This window comes from Tremella mesenterica (genome assembly GCF_000271645.1).
Source record: "Tremella mesenterica DSM 1558 unplaced genomic scaffold TREMEscaffold_5, whole genome shotgun sequence".
NCBI lineage: Eukaryota > Fungi > Basidiomycota > Tremellomycetes > Tremellales > Tremellaceae > Tremella > Tremella mesenterica.
This window is the reverse complement of record NW_006711229.1, coordinates 191,489-213,849: the sequence shown is the minus strand read 5'-3', so window position 1 is coordinate 213,849 and position 22,361 is coordinate 191,489. Positions and strand designations below refer to the sequence as shown.

The window sequence follows — 22,361 nt, the reverse complement described above, 5'->3', positions numbered from 1 at the left end:
AATGAGCAATAACCTGATAAGCTGCACCCCTGTCATGACCAGTACTTATAGCGAGATCAGCTCTCACTAGCAGAGTTGATATTGAGCCTTTTAGGACGGTTTATGATCGCGGGCTCGCTACCCGGTCATGACAACCCCATCTCCTCTTGATACAAAACAGAAAGGGACCGCCTCTTCTCAAGTGTAAAGTTTCTCAGAATCCACAGGATATCTAAGAACATGGCAGGTATGTTTCTGCGGGACATGGATCTTCAACCAGTCTTATACCCGTGACAATTTGAACCGTCACATCATCCGTACATCACCTAATATATGTCATGGATATGTCCAGAGACATGTACTTCCGGAAACACATTCAGAACCTTTATCAGATGCATAACCATCAAACAACTTTTTTATCCAGACCATTCTTTAAACATACCTTCTAAACTCCTATTGATCATACTCGATGGTAAACTCCTTACTATATCCTCAACTTTCTCCCAAACTTTTTCTACTTCTTCTTCACCCACTTTCTTAGCGTAATCAGTCGTCAATCTGAACATTGCTAAAACGGCTAAAGAAACATGTGTTTGATGTGAAGTATATGGAGAATCGGAACGGATCAAACTTGATTCGTATTTCTTCTTTATCTCTTTATCCTTTTCCATCTCATCATTCGAGAGTTCGTTCTCACTATTCTTGACCTTGACATCTTTATCATTGGGAGTCGGTTTTTGAGTTTTGGAAGAAAGAACGTTTTTCGATTTATTATTCTCGATATGGATAGAAGTGGATTTAATAGGAACTGGAGGATTCCTATCACCTCTTGTTAAACGTAATAAAATCTCTAACATATCCCCTGGATTCTCAAGGAGAGATTTTACGAATTCTTCTCTTGTCGAATTTGTTCCAGAGGTCGAAGTCGTAGACCAAGTTTCTAAGATCGTCTCGAGAGTAGGAGGTGGATCAGGATCTACTATTTCTAATTTACCAAACCATCCTGTGGAATGAGAATGTGAATGTGAAGAAGATGAATTAGATGGGGATATGGAAGATGATAGAAAAGGGAATTGATCGATTAACCATTCATCGGCTGAATTATTTCGACACCATTTAGGTTCTGATAATGGTCTTCTTTTATTGAGGTGAACGGTTAGGATTATTCCTTCTTCTTTCGATGTGGTTGATTTCGTTTTGGACGACGATGTTTGGATGGAAGATTGAGAAGTAAGTTCGGAGAGGAGATGGAATGGAGGTAATGAATCGAAAGATGTTAGAGAATATGTGGAATGGAGTTTGGACCATGGGACTGAGATGAATCGTTGATCTGTCGGATCATACATTTCAACCTGGGATCAGAATCATGTTTAATGGGACGAGGATATACATGAGCGACTGATAAAGGGAGTCACCGTCATGAATATCGAGATACAGTCACGATGATAGGCAACGACAGCCCATCTTGGGAGAAACGATGGGCAGCTGGGAAAGCATAACCTTTGATGCCATCTCCCGCACGGCGGCGTCGCGGTGGTGCTAATGGTAATGGTAATGGTAATGGTGGTGACGGTGGAGGTGGTGGTGGTGGGAATGGTGGTGGGAATGGTGGTGGGAATGGTGGTGGGAATGGTGGTGGTGGTGAAGATAAGATACAGTGGGTGGTACACCTGACATATGCGTAGGATTGAAAATGAAGAGAATCGTTCAAGTGAGGACGAGAATGTGATTCAGGAAGCTAAATACGCGGGCCCCACGAAGAAGGAAAGACAGATACACGGTAGAAATAGAAGAAAAACAAAGAACAAGACTCACCAGAATACCCTTTGGTAATTCTCCTTTTTCTCCTTCCCCATCCTTCCCTTCCTTCCCCTCAAACTTATTCTTCTCATCCTGACCCCCAACCCCAATCCCATCCCCATCCCGAACCCCAACCTTCAAAACAACCTCAATCTTCCCTTCCCCCCTAAACACCCTAACAGTCTCAACAATCTCAGCATCAAGACATAATCTCCTACTACTATCTTCATATAATATACTCAACCTATTAAGTGAAGGTTGTGGAATATCATCATCGAAACTTGATACACTAGAATGTCTAGTACGAGGTATATCTGATTCTTCTTGAATATTTTCGTTTTGTTTGATCTCCGAAGCTGTCTGATCGATTGATCCATCCACAGAAACTTTAGGTACGTCGGTGGTGGTGTTTTCTACTTGGAGTGAATTGGGATCAGGAATGGATTGCATTGAGATATCACCTGGATTTTCTTCTCCTTCGACTTCAGATTGGACGGGTTGTTGGGTTCTTGTATCTTGACTCACGCCGTTCACTTGTTCATCTTGGACAACGAGACTGGTTTCTTGCAATTGAGAGGTGGTTTCTTCTGCGCTTATTGCAGGTACAGAAAGGGGAACCTCTACCTGCTCGGTATCACCAGAAACGGAAATCTCGATATTGTCACTTGAGTTCTCTACAACGCCCTGGGCTTCACCTTGGTTTTCTGTCGGAGGGAGTTGATCCTCTTTAACGGTCTCAGTGGTATTCTCAACATTGACAGTCGTCTCAGAGATTATCCCAACATTCACACCGATTTCAGACACATCTCCGACTTTCACACCATTCTCGGATCCAGCGACAAGAGAAGGTTCCACGACGAGCGAAGGATCAACATTTCCGGAATCAGGAACGACACTACTACTTTCCCTCCTTCCTCTCTTATTGGGATTACCCGACCCACTGGGAGCACTCGTCCCACCTCTACGAAGAGCTTTAGGAATACGATCAAGCTCTGGTGGAGATTCAAAGTAAATCCTGAAACGGTTTTGGTTGTTATCGAAAGAAGACTCGGTATTGAGTTTATTATGTGTCATTAAATAAACTGGACGTTTTTTGGGTGATGCGGAAGAGTCTTAATGATTAGCCTCACAATCCGGCTCTCAAACATCTCACCGGTAAAGAAACAAAAACATAGAGTAGACGCCATAATTATAGAAACGCAGCGAGGAATATGACGGGCACTCAAACGCAGAAATATAACGACGAGGGAATTGGGTTTTGACAGAGGGAAAGAAAAGAGAAAGGAAAGAAGATCAGAAGGGAATAAACAGACAGTGGAAAAATCAAATGAGTTAAAGGGAATATAAGGAATTGAAAAAATAAAAACCCGAACGCACCCCCATCGGTACCCGGAGTCTCTGCTTTTCTCTTTGATCCAGCTTTTTCTCCTTCTCCAACGTTAGAATCAACTTGTTCAGATTTGACCACCCCTTCAACCTCTTCGATCCCCGATCCCTCGACTTCACCATTGATTTCCTTTCCATCTTTAGACACTTTCAACCCTTCGATCTCTTTTTCATTCTCTTGTTTGACACTCGGAACAGATTCAATTTTCTCTTTCACACTTTCTGACTCTTTCACCTGCTGAGCAGTCGCAGTCGCAGTGGTTATCAAACTCTCCTCTTGACTCATCTCATCAGAAGTCATACCCCATTTCCAACCCAGCGAACTCATTTCAATCCCCACAATCCTGAAATCCGTCATTGTAGTTTTCATTTCCCTATCTCCTTCCCTTCTTCTCTTTTCCCTCTCTTTCTCTCTCTTCGGAGTAGACTCTCTATCTTTTCTATCTCTGCGCTGTCCACTCGGACCTTTTGGAGCATTCACAGGACCTTGATTAACATTACGAACGATACCCCTTGTCCCTGTAAAAGGATTAGGAGGGAGGTTATTCGCCCCCGGTCCTAGATTGATAGAGGGACGAACGGGTTGGGAATTTCCTACACGCATGATATTTTGATTCTGACGGAAATTCTGATTAGGACGAGGACGAGGTGGGTTAGGATTAGGATTTGGAGCATTCATAGGTCCTACACCTACACCGATTCCCATACCTCCCATACCACCCATCCCTCCAACTCCACCTTGCATACCTTGTACACCTTGTACACCTGGCACAACATGAATACCTGGCATACTCTGCATACCTTGTTGAGGTGGTCCACCCGGTTGATGTGATGCCGGTCCAGTGGGAGCAGCTGGACCGTCGAATCGAGGTCGTTTGGCGGGTGGGAAATTACCAGGAGGATTGTTCATAGGTGGTCTACCACCTATTCCAGGACGTACAGATCCAGGTTGGAATGGTGGACGTTGAGATCCGATACCAGGACCACCATGAATAGGTTGGTTCGGATGTTGGTGTTGATTTTGTCCTAGACCAGGTCGGAAACCACCACCGAATGGTGGACGAGGACGAAAGTTGGAAGACGGATTGAAACCTGGACCACCTGGAGGTCTGAAACCCGGTTGAGGAGGTTGGGGACCACCCTGCCATCCTCCAGGAGAAGGAGTATTGTATGTCGGACCGGGTGAAGTGGTCGGATAAGTCGTTGTACCCGGTGGGTTGTAAACTTGACCAGGACCATTGTATTGGGGAGCGGCGGTGTAAGTGGTAGGTGCGGCCGAGATGGCAGGTGGTGCTGCAGCTACGGGAGGTTGTTGTGGTCCATATTGGGGTGGTCGGAAGGATGGACCGGAAGAAGGGAATGGACGAGCGTGTATGGCGAGTGCACCGTAACCGTAGTTTGCATAAGGATTAGGTGTGGCTGCTGCGACGGTGCCGGGTGTGGTACCTCCTGTGGGAGCTGGAGTAGGTTGGACTGGTGCGGCACCTGGATATGCAGCGGGGGTTCCCATCCCTTGCGACTGACTGTCAATGTTTGTACTCGTCAGAAAAGAAGGATACCACATGAAGATAGAGGCAGAGCGACTCACCTGATAATACGCCGCCCAGGCTGCGGCATGAGCAGCTTGAGGATCTTGAGCGCCATATGGGGTCGGGCCGGAAGGCAATGGCGGTTGGTTGTTCATTTTTATCTCACGTCGTTTTCGCAGTGTCTACGAGGTATCTCGATGTTACTGTTCTGTCCTCCACAGCAGCGTCTCTCTTACCCGTCACCGTTTGAGCTGGAGAGAGGGTTGTGGGTGAAAGAGCGATAGATTGAAGAGAAGATAGGGCAAGGGAGGGAAGGGAAGAAGTGGTTCTTACGGGGGAGGGGGGAAATGTGACGTGTCATTTCACGTGGTAGAAGCTTATCACCCGCCACCAACCACCGCGTAAGTGTTCAACCTTGAACCCATACATCTCTCTCTACCTTTTCTATACCTTCTCTATACTATACATCATGCCCGTACCAGCAGTCACCACCAGTGCAGGTGAGCTCTCGGATGGTGTGTGGTTAGTTTCCTGGCTGACAATTCAGCTGGCTCCCTACAACTGCTCGAAGACGAAGATCAACATGTCCGTCTCTATGCCCTCAATCATCTCTTGGCTATAGTCGCACAGTTTTGGGCAGAGATAAGTGACAAGTTGTCTTATCTGTGGGTCGGCCCCTCATGACTGCTCAACTTGCTCGACTGACCCTCACCACAGACGCTGACTCGCAGGGAACTCCTGGCTGATCCCCTATCCAAGGAACTACCAGCAGAAGCCACACCTTATGCCGCGCTACTCGTCTCAAAGTTGTATTACTACGTCGGTGAACTGGGAGAAGCGGTAGAGTTCGCTCTCAGAGCTGGCAAAGCGTTCGCAGCAGAACCACAAGGAGAATATAGACAGACCATCATTGGTATGTTCACCCACCCTGCTTCTTCATATCTTCTTCTTTCTTCTCTCCCTCTTTCCATCCTCCTTACTATACACATCTCTGCTCTGACTCCCTGTCGTAATTGAACCAACACTGATGAATAGCTGGAAGTATAGACAGAGCTATCGCGGAAACCAATTCTGGTACACCGATCGACCCCAATCTCCAAACTATCATTGATACAGTGTTGTCTCATTCCACCCAAGACAACGGCAAGCTCGTAAGTCATTGACTATCAGTGTCACATGCATAACTGACAAAAACAGGCGATTGGATTAGCTCTCTCTCTTCGTAAACTCGACGCTATAGAATCTATCTTTCTCGCTTCACATACTTCTCCAACCGAGTCGGAACACGACGAAGGCTTGTTGAGATATGTATTGTCCGAAGCTGTCAGTGGGTCAAGCGGCAACGATTCGTGGCCAGAGGAATTTAGGACCGCTGTCAGTTGCTCCTATTTCTCGACGTTCCCCCCGACCGCTTTTCACACTTGACTACGATTCTTTCACCGGATTCTTGCTTGGCTTGAGACGTTGTCTAAAGGATCATTCAACTCGGCTAATGCTGATGTACAGCTCTTCAAACTGCTACTTCAACTATTCTCCTCGAACCCAAACCCCGATTGGTTCTCCATCACTATCATCTGGCTTCAGTTGAATGACCACCAATCGTGTGCTAAAACTCTTTATCGCCTGCTTGGGGAAGGGAAAAAGGCCGAAGCGATTCAAATCGGGTTTGACCTTTACGAAGTGGCCCAACCGAGTTTCGTGGATGAAATGATATATGCGTTGAAAGGCGAGGGACAAGGCGTTTTTCCCGTGAGTGTTCAGTATACATCTTCGAACTTCTTCTTTTGATCCTCGCTGGACTTCCTGTCCTCGATTGCACCGCCCCTGTCTACGTTTACAATTCCCTCCCCTTCTGCCCTTTCGTGTGTAGTTTCCGTCTTGCGACGTGCCCAACGCCGAAGAGGACATGGGGAACATGGCGAAGGACAACATGATCCGTATCTGACGCTCAGCCCATACCAGGATTCGCTGACCTCGTTCTCAAAGTCCTCAAGGGTGATGTGGTGACTGAAATGAGACTCAATTTCCTGCAGAAAAACAACAAGACTGACATGTCTATTCTGAAGGTGACCAAGGTGCGTTGCTTCTGGGCCTTCCCTCTACCACTCTCTGAGCCGATCAACACCTTACACTTCCTCCTCCTCCTCCCCCCCCCCCCCCGGCGCGCGCCTTTTCATGATGCGTCAACAAGTTTGTCTGGTTTCAGCCATTGGTTGTGGTCGAACAATTCCTGGCGTAACGCTCACCAGTAGGACTCCCTCGAGGACCGCTACTCAATCTACCATTCCGCCATCACATTCACAAACGCCTTTGCGTCTTGCGGCACCACTTCCGACCGTTTCCTCCGTGAAAATCTCGACTGGCTCGGTCGTGCCTCCAATTGGGCCAAGTTTTCTACTACCGCCGCCCTCGGGTTGATCCACAAAGGCTCGTGGAGGAACGGAATGCGAGTCGTCAAACCTTATCTACCCGGTGGAACCGTTCCGAATGTGTATTCGGAAGGAGGGGCTCTGTTCGCTTTGGGTCTGATCTATGCTGGACATTTGCACGCCATGGAGGAGCAACAACTTGAAACGGCACTTACAAAGGGATTGGAAGAGGGTAGTCCTGTCGTCATTCAACATGGGGCGGCGCTTGGGTTGGGGGTGGCCGCTTTGGGTAGTGGCAGTCGGGGTGAGTTTGGCTTATTCTTTTCTTTCCTTCTCACCCCCGACATCTCATGTTGACCGGGCATGACCCATGTGAACCCCAAACGCCCTGCTCAATACAATGTTACTTCACAAGGGCGGACATGGTCAGAGTGGGTTGGTGATCAGTCACAATCATGCAGCAGCACTCAGTATCACCAACTCGGTGATGGAGGGTTTAGACTTGAGAACTTGAGCTCTGTTGTTTTGAGGGTCTCCACTGACCGCCCAGAAATGTACGAAGAAATCCGTAGTGCCCTCTACCAAGATGATGCCACCGCCGGTGAAGCGGCAGGTTATGGAATGGGTATGGTCATGATCGGTACTGCCGCCGACACTGCTCTAGACGAGATGTTGTCTTACGCTGGAGAAACGCAGCATGAAAAGATTATCAGAAGTTTGGCGGTGGGAATCGCATTTTTGATGTATGGTCAGAGAGAAAAAGCGGATGATGTGATTGCACGGTTGATGAATGGTCAGGTGGGTGACTATTCTGGCTATACATGAGTTCCCCTCGTATCTGGTCATATTCCACCACATACCCCCCCCACCCCTCCTTGGTCTCCGTATTAGTGAGGCTGCGCCGTTACCTCGGGTGCCATACCTTATGACCATGAGTCAGGGCGTAAACTGCCAGGTAGTGCTTTGGTGGACCTCTACGGCACGGGAATGAGGTGTAGCCAGACGGTCAGGTAGACACGTCTCGTGATTGCTTTGCTCGGAGTCGTATAGATGTGACGGCTGATCATCAGGATGCAATTCTTCGTTACGGAGCCATGTTCACCATCGCTCTGGCCTACGCCGGTACGGGCAACAACGCCGCTGTTCGTCGTCTTCTTCACGTAGCAGTGAGCGACGTGAGCGATGATGTTCGTCGAGCAGCCGTGACCGCCTTGGGATTCGTCTTGTTCAGAAACCATACCCAGGTTCCGAGAGTGGTGCAGTTGTTAGCGGAGAGTTATAACCCTCATGTGAGACATGGAGCTACCTTGGCTTTGGGAATTTCTTGTGTAGGGACTGGTTTGGAGGTGGGTCAGACGTTTTTTGCTATTCTCATCCTCTCTTGTGACTTGACCTTTTTACGTACTCTACCCCACTTCGACAATCTTGGAGTCATACATCTTGATTCCAAGAGAATCTACTCACAGCCTCCTTCCTTCCCTTCTCACCTTTGTCCGTGATCTGATTGGTGGTGATATCCACACTGCCATACTATGGTGTCGATGCTAAACCTTCAGGCCGCCATTGACCTACTCGAACCCCTCACACGCGATCCCGTCGATTTCGTCCGACAAGGAGCTTACATCTCCCTATCTCTCATTCTTCTCCAAGCTCCCGATTCACATCCCAAAACTCAATCCACCCGAGACCTACTTCACAAAGTCGTCAATGACAAACACGAAGACGCCATGGCTCGATTCGGTGCTTCTTTAGCCCAAGGAATCCTAGATGCCGGTGGGAGAAACGTGACTATTTCCTTATCGACTCGAGCAGGAACACTCAACATGCACGCCATCGTGGGATTAGCTCTATTCGTTCAATTTTGGTATTGGTTCCCTCTCGCTCATGGATTGGGTTTAGCTTTCACACCTACGACGGTGATCGCTTTAGACGAAGAAATGAGGATTCCAAAAGTTTCTTTCAGATGTGATGGTAAACCTAGTAGTTTCGCTTATCCAATTGGGAAAAAAGAAGAGAAAGAGAAAAAGACTGAAAAAGCAAAAGCGGCGGTTTTAAGTACTACCGTCAAAGCTCAAGCTAGGAAGAAAAGACAAGCGGGTGATGTGGAAATGGCAACTTCACCAAATTCTCCAATGACGATGACTTCACCTATATCACTTCCTACCGTCAACGATACCCCCAACAATATCATTTCTAGCATTGACGGCGTCCTCACCAACTCTAATGAGAGTGTGGAAGAGAAGAAATCGACTGTTAATATGGGTATGGGTGAGAATGAAGTCAAGGGATTAGGATCAAGTGGAAAGAAAGAGAAAGATAAAGATAAAATTTCTAAGAAGAAAGAAAGTATAGGATTCAAAGTCGAAAATATGACAAGGGTTTTACCTTCACAACTTGATTTATTATCTTTTGTCAGTAATGAGAAATACGTTCCGATCAGATCTTTACCTATTTGGGTAGAAAATCAATCTTTCGAAAACAAATCTCAACTTTCTCAAACTCAAACTCAACCTCAAACTCATACTCAAACTCAAACTGGAGTCAATCCTCAAACCCGAACGAATATCAAAAATGAATCTCAAGTAAAAGATATCAAGGATACGACAAAGGTAGATGGTAAAAGATGGGAAACGGGAAGTATAATAATCCTTCGTACTATCCCCAATCCCACTCTCGATTCAAAACAAAAAGAAGAAGAAGATGATGATGAAGAATATATAAATTTAGATTCACGTCTTTGGCCTGAACTAGTCATGAATGAGGATGATCAAACGGGAGAACAAGGTGATGGTGAAACGTTAGGTGAAGGTGATGAGGAAGATGAAGATGATGATGATGATGAAGGGGAAGAGGGGGAAGAAGGGGATGATGAAATTCCACCTTCTTTTGAATATCCTTTTTAGTGAATTGATTCTTTTTTTTCGCAAAGAAAAAGAGGGGTTGATATGCATTTGAAAACGATTTGTCTCTATCATATTAGACATGTTACTCTTGTGCAATGTGAGAAATGGAATGATGGAAGGGTTACATTTGGTACATCCATCGTACATGACTCCATCTCCTTTTCTGGACTTTTGAGTGAGTTGATGGAAGGGTGTGATGAATGAATAATCACATAAAGTAAAGTTGTTGCTATACTCGTAGTGATTTTTTACCATCTCAATGATTGGTCCGTTAATTGTAACAAGTCCATCCCACTGTCATTCCCATTCGACGATATGTATCCGTGGGACGAGAAATCGTTTGTTTTGTTTTGAGAGTTATAGAGAAAAGCTGTTAAAGTTATCCTTAGTATAATTTGAAAGTGATTACTGATGACGATTTGGATGATAAGTTAAGATAACAATTGACCAATGTTGAAATGCATAGTAAAACGAATCACTCTTCCTACCTTCTCTACTTTCTCTACCTTCTCTACCTTCTCTACCATCCCTACCATCCCTACCTTCCATTTAACTTCTAAAAGGGTAGGAACTCCCCCACACATACCCAATCATATCACTTAGGTTGTAACAAAAAACCTCTCCCCTCTCTCACACTAAACAACCATAACAAACTTTTCCCCCCATTATGCATAATCATCTCATTAACAGCTTTCCTAACACTTCCAGCATATTCTTTATCCGTATTGTTCATATTGATCAAAAAACTTCTCCATATCTCATCTTCTGTGATCCATGATGGATCCACTATCAGTTGAGATAAGAAAGAAGGTGTCAAGTCCACCGCTAAGATTGGGAGGTTTGATTGAGTCGTGATTGAGAATTCGGAAGCTTTGTCATAGTATACACCCTAAAAATAAGCTATTACACATATCAAAGTATGAAATTCGTGATGACTCCACAGGAGATTCAATTGGGCAATAGTCATGGAAGGGAACGATCGGGTTGGATTACTATGTCTGTTTGATAGTTGTGAATGGGTGGACATAGATTCTATTCCGAATGGTGTAATATGGGACTGATTTAATGATTATTGGAGGGGATTAGTGTAAGAACAAAAAGATTGAGTAGGATGGTGATGGAAGAAAGATGGTAGACAGTGAGAATACTCACCTTGGTCACATGTCGATGTTTCCTCACCGGCTTACTTTTCCCTTTACTACTCTGAGGTTCGGGCGGTAAAACCAATTTGATCACAACCTCTTTGGTATCTACCAACACGGACAAGGCGGCAGCTTGAGCGGAAGGTATGGAACCTTCGGCAGAAGCGTAAGTCGCGTCTATCCTACGTTGTTCCGCAATGGCCATTCGGAGATGAGTACATAGTTCGTTTCGAGGGACTGGGGTGAGTGATGGCTTTGTGCAAGTTTGATTTTGGTATGTTTGAAGCGCTTGTGCTTTGATCAAGAAAGAAAGAAGATATAGTGTGTACCTGGCGATGTTCCAGCTAGATGAGTGTGTGCGAGGGATGAGACAGTGAGGAGGAGAAATGAGAGATGAACGGATTTTATCCATGACCCAAGGAAGTAGTCTAGAGGACGATGAGACGCGGATGAGATGTAGCAGAGGCATCAATGGGTAAAAGATAGAATCACTTACTTTCCTCTTCAGACCTCTTCAGGACATTCCGGACCTTGACCATGGGTCGATTAGCACGAGGCAACACGAGGAATCTAACCAGTCAACTTTACTCGGTCCAACACGCGCGAACACGGAGAAAATCCAAGTAAGACCAGCTGTTATCAAGGAAAAAGGGGTAGGTGGAACGGGTAATGGGAGATATACAACTCACAAAGTATTCTGATCCACACATTCCGTCAAAACCTCCTCGACAGATCTCTCATCGTCGTACTGCAGATCTGCACGTATACCAGCTCTCCACAACTCCCCCACGACTGACAGACGTTGTGTGAGATCAACTTGAGCAGTGGCAGCTACGTAAACATCACAACGCTGGTCGTCAGTCGTAGCTCTTTCTCTCACGTCGGAATCTGATTAATCGTCACGAATGGTAGAGCAGTTTGGAAAGGCGACTGGGATTGAGGGCTGGAGCATACTCGTAATCCTGACGGACATGATCAGATACAAGACGAGTCGACTTGGCAAGCAGCACAAACAGCCACCAGTGAAGTCCTTGTGATCACAAGTACGAAACACTCACAGACGGCGACCAAAACCCAAACGACCGTTCATCTTCATTATCCTTCGTCATGAGTTTCGTAGAGAGAGTACTTTCGTATCGTCGGACCATGATGGCGAGTTGGCTGTTATTAGTAGGGCTGTTCCAGATTCCAAGGAGGCACATAGCACAAATAGATTTGATGTGCAGCAAGAACGTTGATGAGACGAGGGGCGGAAGTGGAGATGTTTTGCCGTAGGGGCAATGGTCAGAAGTCATACAGGTAAACAAGTCAGAACAGATGGCAGTGAAAACGAGGAAACGTGTGCGAATGAGGTTGGAGAGAGACAGATGCACGAGAAGAGCGGAGCAGACTAGAACTGATAGATGGAAGAGGGAAGGGAAGGAGAATAGGGAGTAACAGACCGAGCCGGACAATAGCCATAAGATGGAACAAAACTCCACTCACTCCACATCGATCGACATGCCCACTCCGAATACTTGTCTAGTATGACTCTGAGAGAAATGTTCCAATAAACAATCATACCTTTCCATGAGCTCATGATCATACACTTCAAGGTTTCGGAAAAAAACAGCTCACCGTCCTCCGAATGCCACCACATCACCTTGTCGTCCTCGACGGACACATTCAAACATGAACCCTCCTCTGAAAAACTTGATATCAGCAATGTGCATTTCTACGTTCTCGTATATACGATAGCTAGACAGAAGTCTGACCGAGGGGGAATAGTGACATTTTCATATGCTCAGACCTCAAAACTGACGCAGTTCCAGACTTGGGATAGAGAATAGAGGGGGGATCATTGATGCGGAGAGGGGTAAGGAATAGTTGCAAGTACCAAAGAAGAACGGAGGGGTAATACCTCAAGATGGGACAAGAAGAGTGAAGACTATAAGAGGAGTACAGAGAATTGAAGAAGGATAACCCGAGTGTAAAGCATTGAAGACTCTGACTGACCTCGGCATGTTTACTCAAAGTAGGTCTGAAAACGATTTTCCTTGCTATCCCAAAACTCCTAGCTAATGTGATTACATGAGAAGTTTCTTCCAGTGCTTTGGAAAGTTTCGAAACTGAAGAAGAGGTCGAAAAGTGAGATTCAAGTTTTGATCGAACTGTTTCAGACTCGGCTATATTTCAGCTCAAATGCGATACTTTGACAACTGAACGGAACTGTGTAGGTATCCGACCTGATTTACAGGTGAAGATGATCGCACATGTTGGTCATCACAAAGATGAATGTTCAAGGGTAAATGCGATCAAAGCATTTGAACACTATGCCAATGACATTGAAGGGTAAGTAGTGGTGAAGGAAGATAAGAACGATATCGAATCATGGGAGAGGGTAGAAGGGAACATACCGGTAACACAACATTGATCCAATTCGTCCAGAATATTCTTCGTCAGACCTAAACCTGACAAAGCACTCCTCAATTGTCCAGGAGTGACGAAAGGAGAAACCTCTTTGAAAACTCTTTGAACACCCGCTCGTTGTTTGAGTGGTATCAAACCCAAGATAGTTGATAAGACTATCATTTAGTGAATACTTCAATCATCACTTCAAATAGTCATAGGAGGGAGATGAACGACGAAAGACATACCAATTTCATGAGAAATGTGAAATTCATATTCCATCAAACTCGTCCCTTTAACACCTCTAAATTCCGAGATCAACTTATCGACAACTTCTAACATTTCCGCATCCGCCGCTGGACTTCTTAAAGGTGATATGATATCGAAACTATACCGTCAGCTTTGTTTCTATCCGTGGTGAAGTTCAAAAGAGGAAAGTAATAGTGAAGTAACAGTGAAGAAGTAGGGAAGAAGCAGTGAACAAATAGTAAAGGAGTAGTGGACAAATAGTGAAGAAATAGTAAAGAAATAGTGAAGAAACAGTGAAGGAATAGTGAAGGAATCATGACGGAATAGTAGAGGAATAGTAAAGGAATAGTAAAGGAATAGTGACGGAATAGTGAAGAAGTAATGAACAAAGAGTAAACCAAGAGATACACATACCTGACATCACCAGAAACGATAGGTTGTCCTTCTAGAGTAGGATAATTTTGATATTTCTTACCTATATGATATCTTTTTATCCTTTCTATCTGTCTTCTCGTAGCTGATCTAGCCATTGCTAATAAATCGCTAAATGGTAATAAAACCACTTTCCCTTTAACATCTAACAATCTGACAGGTTTTAAATTGGGAAAAGCTTTCAACAAAGATGTTTCAGGCATGAGCAATGGAAGATCAGTTTCCACCGCTCCGTGACGTTTAAACAAATCTTCAAGACGTTGAATGACTACTGATAACCATACTTGAAGAGAATCATCTTGTTCTCTGTCGAATGTGTAATCGTCCGGTCGATCATCGTATGATGTGGTATATGCATGAGCGTCAGGGTCGAATAGAGCGTCGAGGAGTGTTTGATGATGTTGAGATGTGGGATTGGTCAATTCTCAAAGGTCAATAATTGTACTTGTCAACCATATGTAAAATGAAAATTCTTCGCGGCGCTGACTGGTTTTGGGGTCGTTTGGGTGACTACGCTGCTTACCAGTACAGAAATAGATGGGAGTATCATGCGAAACACCTGGGAGATATGAAGAGAGGGCAGAAAATTGGGTAATAGTGACAGAAGGCATGGAATTGGTGGAAATGAAGTGGGTTGGGGGACGATTCAAAAGAGGGAAAGAGAAAAGTGAATGACAAACCATTAATAGCCCTATCATAAAACATCTCATCCTTATCCTGACTAGGTACCAAAGGACTTAACAATAATTGTCTTGCACTCGGTCTCATACTAGGATCATGTCTTAACAACCAAGTGATAATTTCCTTCTGTTCAGATTTCCAATCAGGTTTCCAACCATCTGGGAAGGTTATAAGAGGTTGACGAAGTGCTGAAAGAATTTGAATTCTTTCCATGCCCGTTTTGAAGGGATAACACATTTCGAAGAATATGATCCCGAGAGAGTACATGTCTACCTGGGATCGCATCAGCATTCCTGTTTTGGCAGGATCTTAGCACACAAATCTCAACACACAGACCGGAGGTAGCGACGTTGGTGAGTTGGTTAAGGGGTGGAGACGATGATGAGGATTTGACGACACCTGGGAAAAGACGGCGTCCAAATTCATTGGGATGGCCAAACTGAGGACTACCCATACGAAGGTGGTGGAAAGTATATAATGAAAATGAAGTAGACCAACAAGAGGACAGCCAAAGGCTTGTCAAGGAGTGGAGTCAAAAAAAAAACAGCGCACCTTGGTATCATAAGATCTCGACCCCGCGACCTCCGGGGCGATATACAAACTAGTTCCAATCCCCGAAGTCTTATCAGAAATTTCTTCCGTCGTTTCACCAGGTGTGGTTTCAACTCCTACCAAACCGGTAGTGGCCAATCCGAAATCTGATACTTTGGCATTCCCATGTGCGTCCAGGAGTATATTGGCAGGTTTCAAATCACGATGCACCACACTCTTTTCGTGTGAGAGGTAAGCGAGTGCTTGGAGGATTTGATTGAATATCCTCCAAGAGTCGGAATCGTTAAGACCTGCAGCTATGGCTTCTTTGAGAGTTTGCTATTCGTCAGTACATCGATCGAACCCTGTCAAAATATCAAGTCTACTATCACGTATTCCTGATTCCAGGGAAAAAGAGGCCCAGGGTGAAACAAATAGGAAAGAATGAGAACATGGAAGTGAGTGAATTGTATGGGGAGAAAAGAAAGATAGAAGGAGTGGAAAAGAGATGACTCACATTCTCCACAAACTCCATCTGAATGTATAAAATCCTCTTTATGACCATCTCATCAATCGTTGTACTCGTCATTTCTTCCGAGACCTTTAAACCCTTGGCGGTCTTACGAGAGATAGTTTCCGCATCACTAGTATCGCTACTCCCTTCACTATCCTCCTCTTCATCTTCATCTATATCCTCATCTTCTTCCGTTTCCGCAAATCGAATTCTAGGAAACGAAGTACTTTTCGACGCATCTCTTCGCCATAATGACGGATCATCCATTCTGGGAGGAGCGAAAGGGTCAGAGTCGTCTTTATTTGTAGGACTTAGAACACCTGGAGTGTTGGACGTTGAATCGGGTGGTGTGTGAACTGGAGGAGCTACATCTTCTAGCCAACATGAGAAATAACGGACAATGTTGATGTGATTCAGTCCGGACAAAGTGTTGACTTCTCTCAATACTCGAAGCTCGTTATCTTCAGGTCGGAGTCGGACTTTCTCTCGAATGTCAGCCGGCACATTTGAATCATTCCTTCGCTCGCTCCCTCTGAGAAAAAACACAAGAAAAGAGGTGTGATCAACGTGTTGGAGGAAGAGCCAGAAAATGAAAGAAATGGAATAAGAAACATACTGATAGCGTATGCTCGACCATCTTGCAAATGTCGAGCTTTTACAACTTCACCAAATCCACCTTTACCCTGATATATGAGCATGGAACCCCATCTTCAACTGGTACAATGATGAAACAAGCCAAAACTCTCAGGAGCGGGACCGATGAGAAGTAGAGTGCTAGACACGTAGGGAGGGCCGGGGGCGATTCGGATCAAGTGCGACAGAAGACAACAGGGGATGCAGTGTCGAAACTCACCAAAAATTCAACCTCTTCAAACTCTTTCCTATACCTACCCCAATTCTGAGCCCCTACCTGAGGTTTACTCTGAATGAACGAAACCATATTTCCTGCCATTGGGCTGTGAGCAAAACTCGACGAGGTTGAGCTACCTAAGGACGTCATCTAACACCGTACTCGTACTCCCATGTGTTCAGCTTACCTAATGGAACCTTTGTCAACGTTCTTGATAGATCCAAATCATGTTTGAGCATTTGTAACGCTTCGTTGGCGGAGAGACGTTTTTTTGGGAGAGGTTGTAGAAGTCCTGAGAGGACGGCGGTGATTGTTTCGGAGATGATCCCTGGGGCTCAGTTTGGCTCCCATGACATGTGTAGTTCATTGCGATAGCTGATGCAGGTCAGGTTGAGAGGGGATCACAGCGCAGTGGTTTGGACCTGGACGAGCCATGGTGGAGGTATCAAACACAAGGTGACGGAGGCCGCCATGGACAATATTGGAGAAGGTCATAAAGAAGACACGAAGGAATGTGAGAAGAAATAGTCAACCTTGGTGCAAGCGGGGGAGAGATGGTGAAGTGAAGACCACGTATTCACCCTGTTGTAACAGAGCAGAAGGAGTAGGATATCTCCAAATGACCTGTGGACCAAAAATCATCTGAACCATCAATACACCGGCATACCACATATCTCTCTTGTTGGTGTATGCGTAAACATTTTCCGCTTCGTCTGGTGATTTCCTATTGGTCAGCCCCAACTTTCTTCGGCGAATCCCTTCAAGCTGTCATAGTTGACAAGCAGGGAGCCATGATGTTTGGAATCCATACATGACGGTACTCCAATCACAGATGATAAGTAGGAGAGCATTCCGTTTGAGAGCGATACGAGGCGGCGAGGTACAAAGACTTTCCAAAGTGTCGAGGGAGAACGATATATAAGCTGCAGGGTGAGAGGGGAGCAGGGTGTAGGAAGGGATGAGAATTAGAGGGAAGAGATAGAAAGAGAAAGGATAGGAAAGATGTGAAAGAGGGAAAAGATAAATGGAGGGAATACAGGAAAACTCACCAAGCATCAGGCAGAGGATCAGAATAATTCTTCAGAAAAGGGTTCGAACGATGCAGATCGATCAAACGTCTAGCGTACAAAGTACCGCCGAGCTTTGCTTCGTTGCCTTCTGACGTAGGTGAGAGGATGATGGAATCGACGTCTAGTAATCTTTGACACATTCCTTTTTCGTGTAGGTCCGCTAGGGTTCGAAGTATTTGACGCATGTAGTTCTGATTTGTCAGCTTTGTCTCTGAGCGTCATGCAGCCAAGTTTTCTGGTTATGACGGATCAGAGAGAGACAAGTGGGCAGAAAAGAGACAAGAGAAAATACCAGCAGCGTGGGAGACGGATCTAAAAAGGCGATGGTAGGTAAGGAGAAGAACGGCGAGGAGGTAGACGATGAGGACAAAGTAAGAGGAGGAAGTGGATGAGACAGGAAAAGGGTACAATGTCAATCGAAGAATGCGAATGTTTCAAGTACAATGACAATCACTCACCATAGCTATATTCTCACCTAAACCATCTTGTCCCAACAAAGTTTTCAGCCTTCCTTCATCTTTCTCATATTCCAACAAGACAATAACCCTTTCCCAACCTTTCGGACTCTTCTCTCTCTTTACACCCCAAACTTTCCTACATCCTTCCAATTTAACCTCTTTCAACCTTTCTATCTCACTTACGACACCATCAACTTTCCTCCTCCCTTGAGTAGTGGAATAAAACGTAGAAGAAAAATCAATGATTTCAACATATACACAAGGTTTTGAAATCCTAACGAAATCTGTATTTTGTGTATTTTCCACATTGACGAATTCCCCAATATACGTAACCCATAATTTTTCTTGTTTCCCATTGAATAACATTAAAGTATTCCATATTCCTTCATATCCCGGTATCATGATTGGTTCGGATAGAGTTAGAGTACGGTTTTCTAATTCCCCATCTTGTAGAGTGGAAACTGTTTCGAGATGACGTTGATGTGCTTGATCAGATTCGACTTGTCGTAGGAGTTCTTCTTTCCTATTGGCATCTAATTGGATTTTTTCATGTAATATACGAGTTTTTTCAGCAAATATGGCAGCTTCTTTAGCTTTGTCATCTTGATATTGAGCTTCTGCGGCCTGGGGGTTAGCGTTATGTACCTTTTAAGATAGTTGTGTGGTATTTCGATTTACATGTGTGTGAAGTGCCTCAGTCGGGGACACATGGGAGCAAGAGAATGATTCCATTATTGGACTGTTTATAGATAAGGAGGGGGTGTCGTATGGTGATCAATGGGCAGTATGTAAGAAAGGGAAGAAGAGGTGAAGGAGGCGATCAGTCTTCCCACATGATATCATGATGAGGGAAGAAACCACAACTTACGGCTCTTTTCTCCTCTTCTCTCTTCGCCATCTCTTCCATCAAAGTAGGTACTTTCTCCCCTTTCTTCGATAGAGGTAAATGATTACGGGATATCCAATCTTTCGCCATGTCGACGAGCTTCCAATTAGTCCTTGTCAATTATCGTTTGACATACCCTTGTAACTAACAGAATATCTCTGTGACTCATACCAGAGACTCATATCAGGGACTCGTAGCACAGATCTTGTGATGGTCAATGTGGAGATGAAAGGTAGTGGTCGCAGAAGTTGAGTGGAGTTTCAGACGAGATAAAGTATATATAGAGTCGAAGTTAGATCTGCACTCACATCAAAAATCATAGGACCGCCTAGGGAGCTCTTCGCTTTATCTTGTAACAATCTCAACAACGTCCTGACGTGTGTGGGTGAGAGGTTTCTAGGTTCAACCAATGTTAGAAGTGGTGGTTGATTGGGATACAACTTTGTGTCAGTGGGGACTTGTGCCCGATCCCAGTCCTCTCTGACTCTTCCAAGCTCACTCACAGACAAAAATGGAGAAGAGGCCTCGTCTAGAGATAAAGGTAAGGAGAGGTGAAGATAAGGAGGTAAGGTGTGGAGGGATAGGAATGCCAGTCATGCTGTCATTGCCAAATTCCATGACGATAATAACGTCTGTCAAATAAAGAAGTTCCCATGACTCACCTTTGGAAACCTGAACCTGAACCCTAACCCCACTCTCTCATCTTCACCCTGTATACTAACCTCCCACCAACCAGCTTCTACCTCCGTCCCCCATGCTGTTTTCTTTGGAGGTATATCATGCCATTCTTCAGTGAAGATGGAGCGGAGAATCTCCAGTTCTTCCTGTTGGACTGCCTGATTAGGCGTCGGCATGGAACATTGTTTGTCGGGTAGGAGTAGTAGTAGTGGTAGTAGTAGTAGTAGTAGTAGTAGTAGGTATTATGGGTCGGAGTTGTGCACAGTTGACCTCTGTATAGAGACGAATGTAGGAGAGTATGTACTGCAGGTTGTTGGTGGGTGCGGATGTGATGTTGGGTGAGTGGGGGGATTGTGGGGCTCCACTTGAAGACCGATGATGATGACGGAGACGAGTAAAGTGATCACATTTCATGACATTTCAGCTTTTCAACTACCAACCCTTCTTCTCTGATCTCTGATATCGTTGAACGGGGGCTACAGTGGGATGTATACGAGGGCTTAAGAGTGAGAGAGCTAGTTATCACCAAGAGGAACATGTCACAAGCAAGTCCATCAAGAGTCCGTCTGGTCTTGTTTGACGTTTTCGGTCAGTCTCTCTTCTGATAATAATTATATAACTCACGAGTAGATACCCTATGTACACCACGTATACCTATACATGAACAGTATGTTGTCTCATAGGTTAACCGAACAAAGTCTGACGAGAGATATCACCAAGAAGCTATCAAAGCTGGTATACCCACCAACATCATCACCCCTGATTCAGTCAGGAATGGCTTCAAACCTGGTCAGTCTATCATCCTCAACCGTTATACACTTTCTGTCATTTTACAAGCTCAATCTCCTCTCCCAAGTTGATATTCTCTCTCATTTAACCTTCTTTCCCATAACCCTGAACTGTGGACCGACTGTCGAATCGGACTAACTCACTCGAGCCAAAACAATGGGCTTCTCTGGATACTTCAGACCCCACCCGTGGATATCATGAAAGTACCCTATGGTCATGTTGGTGCAATCGACTATGATTATCGGAATGTTTTTCCATCGGTCCCTCTCATAACAAGATAATAAAATATGGTGTATGGAAAGACTAACGCCAAGTACAGCCTTCAAAACCATCCACAACTTACATCCACTCTACGGCAAACATTCCATTCCTCCAATCACACCGGAAACATGGTGGACACTTGTTATCCGTACCAACATGCTCCATGCCGGTGTACCGGAAACGTTACTTGACGAGGTGATGAAGATACTAGGACCTAGGTTGTTGAGACGGTTCGAGAGTCAAGAGGGATATAAATGTTTTCCAGAAACGTTGAGGGTTTGTAAGTTGTTTCCTTCCTCCTGCTTTCCTCTTCTCCTCAGATTTACGACATTGTGTTTTATCCAGTACCCAGAGATGTTTCTTCAACTTTCTCTCATATCGAGTACCCAGAGATGTTTCTACAACTTCATCCTCAGACGAACCCTACTCCTAAGTAACACGAGCAGTAATCTTAGATGTCTCTTTTACGTCACCCTAAGCATTGAGTCATATTTACAAAACGAGTACCAAGATTCCAGTATGAGCTTCAGACTGACAATCAGTGAAAGAATTGAGAAAATCGAATGTGAAAATCAGTGCGGTATCTAATTCCGATCCTAGGATATGTGAGCTTGTCTATGTTCTTCTTTAAAGTTGCAATAAATCCCCTATCTCTCTGCCCAATCCCTCCACTATACCCACTATACCCACTATCCCACTATCCCGAAATGCCACCATGTCACTACCACCCCGCTTCACAACCCCACAATGACCACCCACTGATAGTACCTTCTAATTCCACTGACCTTAGTGAAAACACTCTCCTCCCTACAAATCCTCCCCCTCCTCACTCATCCTCCTACACTTTCATACTACACAAACTGCTCGAAACCCGATCCGGAGATATATCGAATAGCTTGTGCTTCATGCGATGAACAACCGGGTGGAGGGGTATTGATGGTTGGTGATGAATTAGAAGCGTGAGTTTTCCCATGTCCACTTCGTTTGAGAAGATCATAGAAAGGAGTAACTTCAATCGAACCAATCATTCAAACCTTCCACGTCCATCAAATCATCTTTTCCTCGACTTGGATCTACCTCTTTCTCAAAATTTCTTTCGTCAGTGAACTCTACGTCTTTTTAGACTATCATTCCCTCCGACATATTCCCCGCCATTGTGAATTACCTTGCTATTATCAAGAAATCTCCGTCTTGATCATGCCCCCCAAAATGAAACAGTGGAGCAACATTGAAATGGAGGGGGGCAGTGAGGGGACGGAATGATATCAGAATACTCGATGACTGATATAAAATAGAGATTATAATGGTTCTTTAAAAGCTTCCCTGGAACCTCGTCTGATTACTCGTGTGGGATCTTACTCTGCTCATACGGAGAGATCACTTTTGGGAGATATAGAAGGGAAAGAGGTTATCGAAAATTTATGGGATATAGTTCAAGAGGTGAGAGAGAGGAATACGAGATGACC

At 44.9% G+C, this 22,361-nt stretch overlaps 4 protein-coding genes across 4 annotated transcripts in view; 1 reads left to right on the top strand and 3 right to left on the bottom strand.

Annotated features, from left to right (window-relative positions):
• Positions 1–395: 395 nt before the first annotated feature.
• On the bottom strand, positions 396–4,849 carry TREMEDRAFT_62149 (uncharacterized protein; the record flags this gene model as incomplete). Its single annotated transcript, XM_007004530.1, has 4 exons — positions 396–1,331; positions 1,795–2,891; positions 3,157–4,684; positions 4,754–4,849. The coding sequence occupies 4 exons, from the start codon at positions 4,847–4,849 to the stop codon at positions 396–398; spliced, it is 3,657 nt and encodes a 1,218-aa protein (XP_007004592.1).
• A 314-nt stretch (positions 4,850–5,163) lies between these two features.
• On the top strand, positions 5,164–10,032 carry TREMEDRAFT_71593 (uncharacterized protein; the record flags this gene model as incomplete). The annotated part of the gene is made up of 11 exons (XM_007004749.1): positions 5,164–5,194; positions 5,242–5,359; positions 5,426–5,607; positions 5,730–5,845; positions 5,892–6,068; positions 6,201–6,443; positions 6,647–6,769; positions 6,947–7,367; positions 7,614–7,861; positions 8,134–8,409; positions 8,620–10,032. 11 exons carry the CDS (start codon positions 5,164–5,166, stop codon positions 9,964–9,966), a joined length of 3,282 nt encoding a protein of 1,093 aa, XP_007004811.1. The 3' UTR covers positions 9,967–10,032.
• Positions 10,033–10,404: 372 nt separating this feature from the next.
• On the bottom strand, positions 10,405–20,021 carry TREMEDRAFT_73809 (uncharacterized protein; the record flags this gene model as incomplete). The annotated part of the gene is made up of 23 exons (XM_007004748.1): positions 10,405–10,855; positions 11,119–11,345; positions 11,605–11,678; positions 11,798–11,958; positions 12,167–12,269; positions 12,594–12,671; positions 12,726–12,799; positions 13,104–13,273; positions 13,505–13,672; positions 13,745–13,884; positions 14,160–14,601; positions 14,858–15,131; positions 15,411–15,728; positions 15,907–16,388; positions 16,520–16,586; positions 16,757–16,890; positions 16,941–17,081; positions 17,335–17,477; positions 17,803–18,014; positions 18,282–18,905; positions 19,150–19,266; positions 19,476–19,607; positions 19,830–20,021. 23 exons carry the CDS (start codon positions 20,019–20,021, stop codon positions 10,562–10,564), a joined length of 4,767 nt encoding a protein of 1,588 aa, XP_007004810.1. The 3' UTR covers positions 10,405–10,561.
• A 1,725-nt stretch (positions 20,022–21,746) lies between these two features.
• TREMEDRAFT_68617 (uncharacterized protein) overlaps positions 21,747–22,361 on the bottom strand; it is a gene marked incomplete at both ends in the record, with an annotated part of 4,433 nt that continues 3,818 nt past the window's right edge. The window contains one exon of the mRNA XM_007004712.1: positions 21,747–21,904. Coding sequence (XP_007004774.1) covers positions 21,747–21,904 — 158 coding nt within the window. The remainder of the gene's footprint in view (positions 21,905–22,361) is intronic.